Below are 15,094 nucleotides of genomic sequence, written 5' to 3' on the forward strand. Positions count from 1 at the left end.
AGGTAAATTATTACTCTCTTATCTTGGTTACTGGAGCAAAGATGAAAATAGTGACCAGTGCATTGATCAGATCACCTCTTTACAAAGTGAAATAAATATTCTAGTGGCAGCTGGGTTAAAAACACAGACCTCGAAGGTCAGCTTCTGCCCTCAGCTGTAGATCTGCAACACAGTTCAACTTCTGAGTGTAGCAGCGCAATTGTGTCCTTCAGACTTGAACATATAGGTAGATCCCATCTGTTTGCAAATAATTCTCCAGCAGAAATCTACAAAAGCTTCAGAATGTGCGTTTGTAAATAAAGAAAAAAAAAGTTAGAGACAGATACAACCACTGTTCTGATCTTGAATTTTCAGTGAAAGAAACCCCAAAGGTCAACAAACAAAACTAAAACTATTTAAAATCCCTGAAGAGACCCCATAATCTTTCTAATGCTTAACAGCACAGCTCACCTTGCATTAATACTTCACATTAACATCTAAAGCATGACCAAGTAGAAAGTGCAGCACACCCTATCATTACAGCACACAGGGTAAGATCCTGGCCCCGTCTGAATCAATGTCGAAACCTTCATTAGAAGTTCAAGAGATGCCAGCATTTGAAATCTGACAGCTACTAAAGTCTCCTTTTCAAATTCTTGTAAAAGAAGACATTTTCAAGACTATTGTGCTGGTTTCTGCTGCTGCCTCCCAGTTTACTGAGAGAGGTTGGCTGAACTGGACTTCAGTGGTGAGAGACGTGAACAGAAATAAAAGGAGGAAACGTCAGGACAATTGAATAAATTTCCTTCTTTGCACAACTCCAAGTCCCACAGTCAGCATTAATTCAGAAACCAAAACAAGCCCAACAGATTCAAGATTTTCACACTTGATGTGAAACAGGGGAAACAACACTCAAGACTGAAGTAATATTTTGAAATTAAACAGCCTTGAGCAGTTAGCAGGAGATACAATGATAATTTTATACTGTTTTAATACTAGTGGATCTGTTCTATGGTATGTGCTGACCAGTAACACACTGCTTCCAAACTCCCACTATCTGTTCCCTTGCATTACAGAAGTTCTAAGTTGTTGCCTGAAAATAACAAGTATCAATGTAACATACAAACAGGATTTCATCTGTAGTCATGACAAATAGCCTTTGCAAAATGACTCTAACCCAAAGAACCTGTCAATTAATTTAAGAAGGGTTGTTTTTTCCACGTTCATTAATAAAAAAAGTTGGAAATCAACAAGCATTATGTTGGCTTTAGCAATAGGAAACATTCAGTGGCTCCTGTTGTAAAAGTGAGTGTAGTGCTCTTGACAGAAACCAGTGTATTCAGTCATCTGAAGATGCACATGGCCATGGCCAGTGCCCTCTTTTCTCCCCCATGTTCCCCAACAAAGCAAAAATTAGTTCCTTCTTCCACCCCACTCCAGATTTTCTCCCACAGTTTGACTACAGTAACCCTTAAACAGGCAGAAAGTTGATGTGTTCTCTTCAGTTGATGCCTCCAACTTCTTCATTCTTGGCTCAAGTTTTATTCATTAATATTAGTCATCAGTTATTAAGAAAAAGATAGTTTCTAAGTGTTTGTTGTTGGTTTTTAACTGAAGTTAATTGGATACCAAAGTCTGGTTACGTGTGCTGGACTGCAGCTGTCAGTTATTCCTTTTTCTTGAATTCTTGGTTGCCATAGCTGGAGCCTTTTTCTATTTCAGTTACTCCTATCAGTCTACGAACTCCAAAGGAAGCTTTAAAACATAACAGAGAAATGGGAGGCATATTAAGATCAGTTCAAAGATTTAGGATGCGACACGTAAACATACAAGCAGAACTGAGGCGAGTTAACCCAGCCCTGAAGAAAGTAGTGACTACAGACGAACACAGTGCATTGTATGAGGCTGCACATGGATCACAAGTCAGATATCACTAAAAGAGGAGGACAATCCAGATTTAAAAATATAATTAATGCTTCTATGTTTATTAGCAGGACAGGTAGCATGAACACTGAAGCATATCGCTCTCCCCACCGCCATCTGCTTTTTGGGTTTGTGGGTTATGTGGTGTTTGCTTTTTTTTAATTTAATTTACTTTCTGGGGGTGTGGAAGGGTTTCTTTTAGGTTTTTTTGGTTGAGGGGTGGGGGTTTGATAATTTTTTGTTTGGTTGGTTTTGTGGTTTTTGGTTTGTTGTTTTTTTATTTTTTAATTCACAGGCAAGGTGTGCAGTAAAAGCATTTTCTCCTTCAGGCACCATAATAATGGGCTGTGAGACTCACTTGTTATTGATTGCTAGGGTTTTTTAATTTCTACATAAGATATGAAGGCAAGCCTGCCTGAATTAATCCTTTTGAAATAATCAAAGCGCTATACAAAATGAAGATTACAGAGACCCTTCTGCAAGCTCCATTCATATTAGTTAATACACAGAACTTATTGGAGGTAATGGATCCTGTTACATGCCACTTTGGGCTTAGCAGCTTCTCTGTTTTTTTTTTTTTACCTGCTCCAACAAGTCCCAGGAATGCAAGGATAAGGAGAGGCGATCCACTTGCAAAAACTCCAAAGCCAAATGTGAAGAGAGGAGAGAGGAGAACTGTGGCCCAAAAAAGAAAGTTTAGGAGAGTCCACGGTCTCCTAGGAGGTTTAAACTGCTGGCCAGGAAATATGCCTTCCTGATTATACATCTCTTGCAAAGCATCCTAGGAGAAAGAAGGTAGAAGAAAATGTTCACAATGTTTGCACCAAGCAAGTCAAGACTAGTCAACTCCAGGACAAAGTCAATGACGGTATCTGTTGTAAATATCCACCAAGAGTACACAGCATCCACTTCCATCTGATGTCATTTATTCCAGCATGTCTGTTGATGGCTGAGGCAACCGTATTAGTCCTTCCAAGGCAATCTTGGCAACCATCACAAACTGAAACCATATCTGCACTACCAAATACCTTCATCTCTTCTGTTAATTGCTTAGGAATTTAAGGCAGCGCCAGGCCAGTGGCCATTAAGACACTACCTGTCTCTTTGCTGGATGCTTTTTCTTCCCATTTTTACTTCCAGAAAGGTCAGTAATATTTAGCAAAGCACAGCAGAAAAACGCTGTATATACAGCCAGAAAAGGAAGGCAAAGCGCACCAGAAGAGACAGCACTGTGCTAGCCATAACCCCAAGACTTCAACAGAGCAGCTGCATCCTGAGCTGAGCCTGCTGAGAGACACAGTCATGAAACACATCACTCAAATAAGCAGAGTGCCCACAGTTTGTCCAGTCTTTCCTCAGTTCCTAAGAATGTTTTGCAAGGTTTCCTAGCCATTAGGACAGCTCAAGTTTGGCTACTTCTTATTTTTCCCACTAAAGCTGTTCTTCTTTTAGCTTCCCTTATAAAGGGCTGAGAAGCACAAGGCATTCCTTGCCAACAAACAGTCTTTAGAAGACACACCCCCTGCATAGGAAGTGCACTTCAAGGATTCCAGTTACAACGCATGGCTACCACCATAAGATCAACATATAAAATACCCGCATATAAGTAATAACTCCCCAGCAACACCTCGCACCAAAGCTGAACAAAGGCACAGCCAAGGTCAGCAAGGAACACCAAGGCCTTTAGCTGCAAGCAGAGCAGAGGGTTTTGCCCAAGGAATGGTGCCAAGCTGAGTGAATGCTCTGCGTTGCATCTGCTTAGCTCTGCATTTACTGCTCGACAAAACAGGAGCCAAACATAGAAAAACCGTCCCTGTAACATATACCTTAACGTCTGCTCCTCCAGCCAGCAACTCAGAAGGAATTCCTGCATCTAAGAGCCTTTTCACAAGTAAATTACATGATGGCAAGTCCCAGATAGCAGGAGGTGGAATTCAAGGATCCCTGATTATTTTCTTTTTAAGCTCTGAAATCGTGTCTTATGCTAACTGACCCATGAGTTCGATGCACCTGCTAATGGGAGATGGAGAAGATGATGATAGCTACTGCTCTTTGTAAGATAACTCCTCTCCCCTTAATTTAGTTAGAGCTTAGGTATTCAAACAAATTAGGTTAAAATGAATAAAATGAAACTCAGAACAATCTGTTTCCTACCTACAGGCTAAGTGCAAGTTTGGAAATGTTGCAGCACAGGTCCTCATAGCAGAAGAAAGCCAAAGATAGTTAAAGTTTATATACTCCTCTGTTTTTCCACAAAGATAAGTAATACAAAAATCAAGGTACACATTTCATAGAATCATAGAATCACAGAATAGTTTGGGTCGGAAGGGACCCTAAAGATTATCCAGTTCCAACCCCCCTGCCATAGGCAGGGACACCTCCCACTAGATCAGGCTGCTCAGAGCCCCATCCAACCTGGCCTTGAACACCTCCAGGGATGGCGCAGCCACAGCTTCCCTGGGCAACCTGTGCCAGTGCCTCACCACTCTCGTGAAGAAATTCTTCCTTTCAAGTTCAACAACCCACCCGTTTGCGCTGGACAACATTAATTACATTCTCTCCTCCTTCCCACAGAGCTGTTAAATCTGTGGTCAAGAAATTAACCATCTAAGGTAAAAAAAGAAAAAAAAATAACATGAGGAAGAGCTTTGAGCTGCTTCAAGATATGCTGGCAATGTGCTCTATCAGTCCCTGGCAGCAAATCCTAGGGACTGTCTGTACCATGTCACACACCACTGCAGAGGTATTACCAGGAGGCATAAGGAAAATAACAGTGGAAGAAACATGAAAGCAAAGGACCATTGCAGCTGCGAGCCAGCACTGGCTGTCCCCGACATACAGTTATTACTCCTCTTGAGTGGCTTGAAACACCCACATGGAAAATGGTGCTTTTAGAATTGTATGATAGAGACTCAAGAGCTAAAGAATATAAAAAGACAGTGGATTGCTATTAGTCTTCTGCATGTCAGGCACATCTCTGAATCCCACTGTGTTTCCCGGCAATTTGAGACCTATTCACTGGCCAGCTCTCTGCAGCTAAGAGGCTTTTCTGTACTGTTCCTTCAAGAAGTTTGAAGGATGGCTGCCAAATTATACATAATATTTCCACTTCTTCTCTCCATTCAGTGACAGAGAGTGTGCATTACTCAATACACTACTCCCCTCAAAATCCCCAAAGACAAAGAAAGCAAAGCTGTTTACCTTTTCCTGGTAAAGCTTATGAAGCCAGTTTGCAGCTTCCTTTTCATCTTGAGGGATGTCTTCCAGAGGAAATCTCCTAGTTTAGTAGAGAGATCAAAAAAAAAAAAAAAAGAAATAATTAAGGGAAAATCCAGATATTTGACTTTAGATCTCTACTAGGGAAGATCTTCCTCTCAATAAAGGGCATAAGCTACAGGTAATACTGTCACTGATGGCAGAGGTCTTAAATGCAGAGAACTAGGACTTAAATTTAACACCCAATCCTTCACCTAAAACTCAGATTCCCAAGACAAAAGAAACCGTACAAGCTCCTACTGATTTCAGAGCACACCAGTACAACAAGCATTTCCCATTCAAAAACTGTTCCTTCTTCACTGAACTGCCACTGGTTGATTCCCAGTGAGTTCAGACTGGGCACCCAGAGCAGGGAAAAGAGAAACAAGTGGCAAACCCAAGGGTAACTGTTTGTTATTTTTTTTTTAGTGAAAACCCCACTTTGGAAGGAATGGGAGGGGTGGTTAAAAACTCACTTCGTACCAACTCTAAGGAAAACATCTTCTACAGCAACTGCAATTCTCTCTCCAGCCCTACAGAGTGAGGCACGCAGTTCTGGGCACATGCAAAAATTATGCGCCCCTCCAGCTACTGAAGTGAACTCACTGAGAATGGGCACTTTTTAAAAGCCTCTTTCTAGTGGTAAAGAGCCAATCATTTTCCTGCATTCTTTCATTTTCCAAGATATGCCACTAACGAGTTCACAAATGTATTGTGTCCTTCCTTAGTGGCACATATCTCAGTTCTGGATCGATTCAGAAAGAAGTTGCTTGGCTTGTAGAGGGCAGGCACAGACCTAACCCTCAGCTTGATGGCATTTGGGCAACACTTGGACTGTATCGAGGCCCTCTTACAACAGGGCAGTAAGAACAGAAGGCCGAACTCTGGGAGGGCTCTAGATACACTGATCCCAGATACAACTTATTTGTTGCTGTTCGATCAAGGAAAATATTTCCACGGTGCGAAATAAAGCCTTCGAGCCTGCAGCAGCAGAGGGAATATATTCTAATATATTTCTAATAACCTTTGCATCCCATAAACAAATTTAACATCAGATTTTACAGATTTACTTTCATTAGCTCAATTAATATAAGTAATTAATATAAATAATGCTTAATAAAAGCTCAGTAAAAAGTAATTTCCTGAAACCTATCTGGTACGAAGTTGTCACAGCTATCACCACTAGAGGGTACTCACAGCAATAACATTTGGTCATCTAACCCATTTTTTCTCTGGAGCCAGTAAGGAGAAAGACTGGATCCTTTGCAGAGAGCTAAGCTTCTTACCTCTGCACAGGTAACTGCATACGCATATACCAAGAACAAGAGCTCACGTATTTCCTTTCTCTGAGCTAAGCCAAGTCTGCTGATACATTAAGGATACATTTAATTTTCAGTAAAACCACTGTAAAAATAGGTTTCCTTATTCTCATAGCTTCCTCTCCAAAACAAAGCTTCAACTGCAGAAAATCACCTTGAGAATATCAATTCAGTCCACAAACATATTTTAAATCATAATTATCTGCACATAGTAATTAGTCCTTTAATAGGGTACAATTATACCTGGCAACATCATCGCCAACAGAATTTTATGAACGCAAACCTCTTCTAACAACTATAGAAAGCTACATTTCTTTTCTTTTCTCTCCCTACCTCACCGACAGCTAAAAAAACAACTTGCGTCTCCATCAGCAAGCCACAGATATTCCACAGAATGCAGCCGCTCTTCAGTGTATCATTATACAGATGTACATCCATGCATGTATACCCCAGATCTAGCTAGGCACGCTACATGCATCTGGCATCAGTATGGAACTACAGGTGACAACCATCTGACCAACTGTTTTGCAAGCTAGTAAACTGTCTGCTCGCTTTCCTCATCAGGAATATGCCTGGCAAGTGGAAATAGTCCAAACGAAACCCCTTGCAAATGAGTGACTCCATCAGCTCCACAGCGTTCTTTCAAATTGAAAGACTAAAATGCTGTGGAAGTTGCAGTATCTGAGAACAGAACTGGAACACGTATCCCTCCCCCATTAGGGCTGCAGCACTCTGTCTCCCCTGGAATAGCATTTCTTTCACAAAACCGTTGCAGCTATGCCTGAACATAACAGATAATCTGTGTGATTCCCTACAAAGTCTTTCATCATTGGAGGCTCCGGAAAGACACTTCTGCCTTCATTAGAAGGACAATGTACAGAGCCATGCATCTGCAATGCACAGGCCCAAGGCCAGAAAGGTGGGGGGGAAGTAGCAAGGCTGGTGGGTTTGTTGGGTTTTTTTGTTCTTCTTTTAAAAATCAGACACAAACCTCACCACCAGAACATGACAATGTTTTCTAAAGTGTGGATGAAGTCCCCAGAGAAGCAGAAGTGAAGTGTCAAAAGAACAACCAGGTTGTTTGTCAGGTCCAAATACGAAAGGAAAAAGATATTTAGAAGGTAAGGGTTAATAGTTTTTATGATCACAAGGAAGCCTTTAAAGCAGAAGGCAACAAGGAGAAAGCAAGAAAGAGAGTGTGTGTGTGTGTGTGTGTGCGCGCGCACGCACACATGCATGAATGTATGCGCTGCATACAGTTAGGTGTTACTAGTTACTCTTTCAGGCAAAAGAGTAAGGAGGAATGTTAGGAATATACCACCACATTCATACAATGTCTGAATTTCAGCATTATTTAAATTCTTACCTGCTAATCAAACCATGTGAGAGAAACTGGCTGGCACATAAGGAACTTTACACCATTTACCACAACAGACTACTCATATTGGACATATTTATACTACATGCATGCTCACAGAGGACTGGGAAGGGAACAGAACAGTTGGGTTTCGTTTCACAGCAGAAAAAGGGAAAATGTGGACTACTGCCCTCGCTGCACAAAACTTGGGGAAACCAGTAATGACAACAGGGTCACACTCGGGCTTAAAAAGTCTGCCCAGTGGTCTCTTGCTGGATGATACCACCGTATCTCACACATGAAAGCAAACTAAAGCAGGGGAGAAATGAGGAGGTCTTTGTAGCCTGCAGAGAAGCTTTAAGGACAAGGAAAAAGGGGCTACAACCAGAGGACATTACCCTGTAAAATCTGAATACACTTCAACATGCCAAAGCATGCATCTTAGGGCTCACCTCCATCATCATATGCTCACCTTACACACATATCTGCTTCATATTTCTTTCCATAAAGAATTCCTAATAAAGACGGGTTCTTGTTTCCTCTGAAATTTAGTGTTACATCATACACTGCTGAAACTGTTATAAAAAAGAAAATATGGCTGTTATATCAGCAATTCCAGCAACCACGTTGCCAGCATCCTTGCATCAGACAGCAACAGGGCCTTCTGTAAGCCTTGCATTAAATGATGTCAGGTAGCAGAGGTGTTCACTACTTTGCCTTTACACGTTGTATTTATCAGTATCAGCCACTTCACATTCCCATCTAGGCAGCATGTGTGTTGTCAAAACACAGGACAACTTGATGAACTAAGCAACAAGGACATAAACAAAAGGTTTATTATTTTTTAAGACTGGTATCCAAGAGTTATGTGGCACAAATTAACGGCTGATGTACTGAATGCTTATTACTGCCAACTCACAAATTGTTATGGACATAATAAATAATAGAGTACATGACACCGCGCTACACAGAGTATAATACACAACACATTCCAATTTAATACAAAGAACAAGTAGCAGCTTGCCAGTACCTGTTCCCCTGAGACACTGGACAGCAGTGGTGAAACCTTTGGTTCTGGGCAACAGGTGGTATTTCAGTTTAGGCAACCCCTTGGATTCAGCTACCTCCATACTGATACGATGCTTGGTCTCTGTAAAACGAGTTCCTTCACAGTACAGGAGAAACTAGTACAATGAGACAAAAGGCAAAACCAAGGACATCTTGAGATCAAAAGAAACCAAACAGAATACAGAAAATTTGTGTAAAACAAACATATATGCATTGTGCATGCGCAGGCACACACACTTCAATTGTCTCATTTGACCATCAAGTGTTAGGCAAAAGCATCACCTCACAACTCATTTACCATTATATTTAATTTTAACAACAGTGTTAAGAAATTTAAGGCAACAAGAAGTCTAAATGGTCATAACTGAAACACTTACTTAAAAATCCCTGAAGGCTTTGGCTGGCTGGTAATGGACTAACGTCCAGCTCAGAAAAAAGCAATCCAAATACCAGTACATGATCACTTTAGGGGGAAAAAAAATATTGATCACTAGCTACCTCATTCAAAATTTGTACTGTACAACCAGAACTACTCATCTGAAGACAGACTTGTTTGTCTGAAAGCTTTTCTGATTTTTTTTTTCATTTGTATCAGTTTTGTTCATAAAAAATGGTGCCTTTCTCTAAAACCTTTACCTTGTTCATCTTGTAAAGCACCAATCTGACTGTTGTATCCTAAGTAACTATTAAAGACTTAAATCACAGAATCATAGAATAGTTTGGGCTGGATAAGATTTTAAAGATCACCAATTCCAACCCCCCTGCCACGGGCAGGGACACCTCCCACCAGACCAGGCTGCCCAAGGCCCCATCCAACCTGGCCTTGAACACCTCCAGGGATAGGGCAGCCACAGCTTCTCTGGACAACCTGTGCCAGTGCCTCACCACTCCCATGGTGAAGAAATCCTTCCTAATGTCTAGTTTAAATCTTCCCCCTTCTAATTTAAAGCCATTTCCCCTTGTCCTATCACTCCATGCCTTTGTAAAACGTCCCTCCTCAGTCTTCTTGTAGCCCCTTCAGTTACTGGAAGGTCGCTACAAGGTCTCCCCAGATTCTTCTTTTCTCCAGGCTGAACAACCCCAACTCTCTCAAGCCTGTCCTCACAGCACAGGTGCTCCAGCTTTGTAGACCTCCTCTGTACCTGTTTGAACAGTTCCATATCCTTCTTATGTTGGGAATCCTCCCATACTGACTTCAAGCAGCACAAAACATTGATATGTCTTCTGCCTCTATATTGCCTCTGCTTTAGTTGAGAGAGACTAGAAACAATACAAAAAGCAGACAACCAAAGCCCTTGTGAGGGCCCCTAGGATGAATTTCTGTTTATCCTTGGCCTTTTTAAAAGATGGACATCATTCCCATTGCACCAGCAATAGAAAGCATTGCTGTGTTTTAGTGCGCAAACCGCTGCATTCCCAGCAAGCAGTGGAGTAGGAGAAGAGCAGGTTGCTACTACACTCGAACAGCAGTACCACACAATGCTGTAACGCTGCAATTTAAAAAGAAGATTTGTCGAATGCATCACTGTACATCTGCTATTTGTTAATATTCTGGTTGCTTGACTACGTGTATCCACATAGCGTGTACCACAGAAGTTAAATCAATGTTAAAACTGCAAAGCCATAGAGTTAGACTTGCCAGAATGCAGTAAGAGAATGGGAGCCGGTCCCACAATCTTCATCTGGCCCTTGAGGGCACATTCATTAGGAAAATCTGACCAATCACCACCACCAGTGGTAAGGACAGTGTAACACCACATTCTCAGCCCTCGTCTGCAATGCAAGCTCTTTCCTCTATACCAAATACTCACTCTCTTCTACGCCACAGCACAAGTGACCTTTCTGGACCAAGCACGCAAGCGAGGTACAGACTGCGCTGGAGTGCACGTAGGAGAAAGACCTCATGAAGGAAGGTTGCGCAAACAGCCCTCATCATGGCATTTGGAATGCACAAGAATTAGGAAATTGATTTACTCAAGTAATTTTAATCATGATTTAAATTACCGAGCAGGAAGTCTTGATTTAAACAATCAATGTTAACTACGGTTTGCATTTATATTTTCTGGTCGTTTTCCCTAGAGACCAGTCAGTCCTCAGTTCTCAATCACACAATCATTTAAATGTATAGATTTGCAAATAAAGTACAGTCTTTGAGATATTTTAACTGGTAGGGGTTTTTTTTTCTTTTTTTTTACCAAGCATTAATCAGGAGGATATATTAAATGTAGTTCATACCAATATTCAAGCAATGAAGTAGTTTAAAATACATTCTCCAGATTCTTATTTTTTATACCTTTGTAATGATAGAAAATCAAGATTGATGCATTCACCATTCAAAAGTTAATGCTATTTCACTATTCATTTTAACGAGCTGTAGTGGATAATACTGAAAAAATGGCTTAGAATGCACGAAGACTCTTAAAATGTTTTATGAGCCAAATAACTGTACAATACATGATCTGCTATAAAAGTAAACCAATAAATTTACGAAAAAACTGCATTCAGAGCTAAAACGTTAATAGGTTGATTAAACCATTGTGTTGCTACAGTAAAATCTAACAACACTGCACACAAGGAAACGTAGATGTTTCACCCTCGACTTCAAATAATGTCAAAATACAAAGGAAAAGCATAACTGCAAAAGCAAATGTAAGCTTGCCGTATGTTCTCATAGAGACTTTTTGGGAAACCTGTTATTTCACAGATCAATGAACACACTAACAAGAACTGCCCATCAAAGACCATGGCCTGTGCACCCCTTCTCCCCCCCCCCAATTCTCTCACTTCTCCAGAAAAGACTTTTTTTTATGTGTCCTTTTAGCCTACTTCAAAAACCGTAGCTTAAGATTATATAGATTCAGGAGTAAAATATGGGCTGTTAGTGTTTTTTAAAAGGTAACAAAGAAGTTCAGACACACTTAACAAGTATTACACAAGCCTTATTGATAAATTCTGATCACCTCTGTAAGCTCTTGAGTTGTTCTCCACATGACTTCCACTACCAATACGCAAACAGAGCAGCACCTATAACAGCATATCCCAAAGAGACCTCCTGAAACAGAGGACACTTTTCTTTGACAACGCTCGAAGAAAGTAGTGAGCAGACCTTCTCCTGATATAAAGCTACAGTACCACATATCAGTCACCGCTTCACTTCTAGAAGTCAATACTAGGGAAGGAACTCAGCACTTACCCACATATACTCAGGATAATCCGCCAAACGTTTTAATCCTTCAATAACCGTATCTCTGTCTTCTTCCCATTTCCTTTTGCAGAAAACAATCTCAAGGAAGTACCACGTCCAACCAATTAGGGGCACATACAGTAGCTCTCTTTTAGCAAGAACTTTGGAACTCTTAGAGAAAAACAAAAATAACAATACAAAAACGTCACTTGGTGATTCGTACAATGAGATCAAACAAAGAGATTTAAGTTAAGATGATGATATATCTTGAAACTCAAATGCAAACCATTCGTGCATGGGTTTTAAATAGACCTGTAGTCCTCCAGATGAAGGTAAAGCTCATGGCCCCACGTACCCCTAGCACTCCAAAGCGTTCTGTCATAGTCCAGCCGCACAAGAAGTCAATTTCAAAGTTGTGGTTCAAGATGATGATGACGTGCTCTTTCCCAAACGTGTTCACTGTAGCCTCGTCGGAGAACAAGGTGCACTCTGTGCCTGACCACCACTCCAGCAGCATTACCAACTCTGACAGACATGATGAAGGCAGAGAGAGGAGTTAGCGTTGCCACTTCCAGAAAGCATTTAGCATTTCATCTCCAACCCCATTCAGTGCCTCTTCCAGCTCCAAACACCACTGTCACCCTTTCAATCCAACCCAGGAGAGATGAAATGAGAGCTTAGATGGGCGTACACCAAATAACATCACCATCCTGAAGCAGGATTTAGGATACTGGATGTATGCATTATGGATAATTTAACAAGATTTTAAGAGTGATGAGTTCAGACATTATATTATGAATGCAAAATTTCATGATGGCAAAAAACCCCAGAACTTCGTGCCTGAAAACAGACAGCCAAGCCATTGATTACTCCACTGAGCACAGTTTCTCCCAGGTAGAATACAAATTATGCATAGAAGCAGCCTTATGCTTTTACTCAACATGTAACAAGCTTTATTGAGGTAAAGAGACCAATAAAGGGCTTTTAAAAGAATACAGTGCCATAGATCATCTACAGTAGATTTTAATCTATTCTAATGACTCTAAGGTCATCAACTCAGTGTCAGAAGCACCAGAAAATCAAGATAACTTATCAAAATACACAGGAATGGTAAACTGTGTCTGTCTTTTCCTACAAAAGAAAGAATGAGCCCTTTGTCCTCTGTTTCCTCTAGCTTTTCAATGTTTTCTCTAGCTTCTTCATCTCTCTTACTCCACCTTTAACACTTCCTTCATTACTCACCCCTCTTATTTTCCACCTCCCCTGTTTTTCATCTTAAAAAAACCCTTCCACTTAAAGTCAGCACGCACTGAATGTAGTTGCAGTGGTTAGCCTGTTTCTCTCACTTTGGTACAACCAGGCAGATGGAAGGCATTGCCTGTATCATGGGGCAACACAGGATGGAAATAGTTCATTTTTCCCAGTAGGAGAATGCAAGTTGTAATCATTGATATTTGCTTCCATGCAAGATGTAATCATTGATATTTTCTAATTTCAATGAGATATCAATGCAATCAAAATCTGATTGCATAAATATGGCAGGTAAGAAGTCCAACTCTTCTGACATTACTATGACAAATGTGCAGAATCAAAACTGGAAGGTTCGCCCTTGGTTGTCTACACCAGGTTCCACCGCTTTCTGTTGAGGAGCTGTGGCTTTGCAAAATGGAGCCGCACCTTCCTGCACAAGGGCTTCTCATCAGTGGGATCACGACAGGGTAATCTATCCATATGGCTAAATAAAAGTGGGTCAAATTTTGCACCACATCAGAGAGAAGACAAACACAGTATTTAGGAGAATGATAGGGAAAACCAGTCCTGCTCAAATGAAGCTTCTTCTTCTTCTACTGCTTCTCTAGCACTATTTTTTTCACTGATATTTCCTCTGTGACCACTTATCCACCAGGTTATTCCCCTATACAATTTTTAAGACTCACTCATGTGGAGGCATGACAAAGTTTTGCAACTTGCTGATCGAGACAGCATAACCCTGGTCAACTGGAAATACAGCAGAGGAAAGATGGAATAATAGTTCATACCAGCTAGAGGGTTCCATCACTGCCTTCCAGCTTTGTCTCCTTTGCAAATGATGTGATCACGAACCTTCCTGGCTCTAATTATCTTGGCTCAGTAAAAGGGAAAAGAGGAGAGCAAGAGTGTCCTCAGTTGAGAGCTATGCTCTTCCAGGCAGGTGACCAGAAGAATGGAATAGTGGTACCAAACAACAGTGTGGTACTCTTAGCAATCTTTCCTCTCCATTGCTGTCTATATATTGAGGAGGAATATCTCCAGAACTTGCTACAGTTGCTGCATTTTCTTATTGAAAATAAAATAAAATGGGTGTATTTCCTCTTCAAAATCAGAAAAAAATACACAGAGGCAGGTGTGGATTATTTTCTGCAGAGAATTTCTTGTACTATCTACTCTAAAATAGCAGAGGAGGCTTTGCTGAGAGATTTGCCAGAGTTCATACTGAGAAAGGAGGGTTGATGAGGCAGAGAATAAATACGAGGAAACAGATTGTCCTTTACAAGTGTACTGATAAATGATGTAATTATAACCAGGAGCAGACTCATTTTCTTTTTTTGTTTGGCATGTGGGTTACAGTTATTTTGTGTGGCACCAATCCTGTCGATGCCATAGCAAAGGAACGAGAACACTTGCGCTGTTTGGGATATCTCCTACAGAGGACAAGGAACACCTCACTACCACAGAGCCCCTCCTGCAGCTGGGGTTCCCCCACAAGAAAACAGGCTGGTTTTCAGCCCTGCGAGCCACCCAGAAACGAAGCAAACAAGCATAGCACACCTCTCAGTTTAAAGTACTACCATTTGAGAGATTATTTTTGCAACAGGACTAAACCACGTGCTCTCCAAAGGCCGGAAAGGAGCTGATGTATGAGAGCTTGAAGTACAGACTACCTGTCACAAATTACATGTGCTGCAAAGAGTTTATCTTGAGGCCAGAGCCTCACAGACCTTTTTTCCCTAGATGTCTGACATGAATATT

General features: G+C 41.0%; 1 protein-coding gene across 3 annotated transcripts in view; it reads right to left on the reverse strand.

The window, feature by feature from the left end:
* Nucleotides 1-766: 766 nt before the first annotated feature.
* The window catches only part of AGPAT3 (1-acylglycerol-3-phosphate O-acyltransferase 3), a 96,173-nt gene continuing 81,845 nt past the window's right edge, over nt 767-15,094 (reverse strand). For all 3 annotated transcript variants that reach the window (XM_054066444.1, XM_054066439.1, XM_009560894.2), the window contains 7 exons: nt 12,441-12,610; nt 12,095-12,256; nt 8,864-9,017; nt 8,306-8,408; nt 5,104-5,179; nt 2,485-2,683; nt 767-1,734 (listed from right to left, as the gene is read on the reverse strand). In XM_054066444.1, coding sequence (XP_053922419.1) covers nt 1,646-1,734; nt 2,485-2,683; nt 5,104-5,179; nt 8,306-8,408; nt 8,864-9,017; nt 12,095-12,256; nt 12,441-12,610 — 953 coding nt within the window. In that variant the 3' untranslated portion in view covers nt 767-1,645. The remainder of the gene's footprint in view (nt 1,735-2,484; nt 2,684-5,103; nt 5,180-8,305; nt 8,409-8,863; nt 9,018-12,094; nt 12,257-12,440; nt 12,611-15,094) is intronic.

The sequence above is a fragment of the Cuculus canorus genome, chromosome 1 (assembly GCF_017976375.1).
Source record: "Cuculus canorus isolate bCucCan1 chromosome 1, bCucCan1.pri, whole genome shotgun sequence".
NCBI lineage: Eukaryota > Metazoa > Chordata > Aves > Cuculiformes > Cuculidae > Cuculus > Cuculus canorus.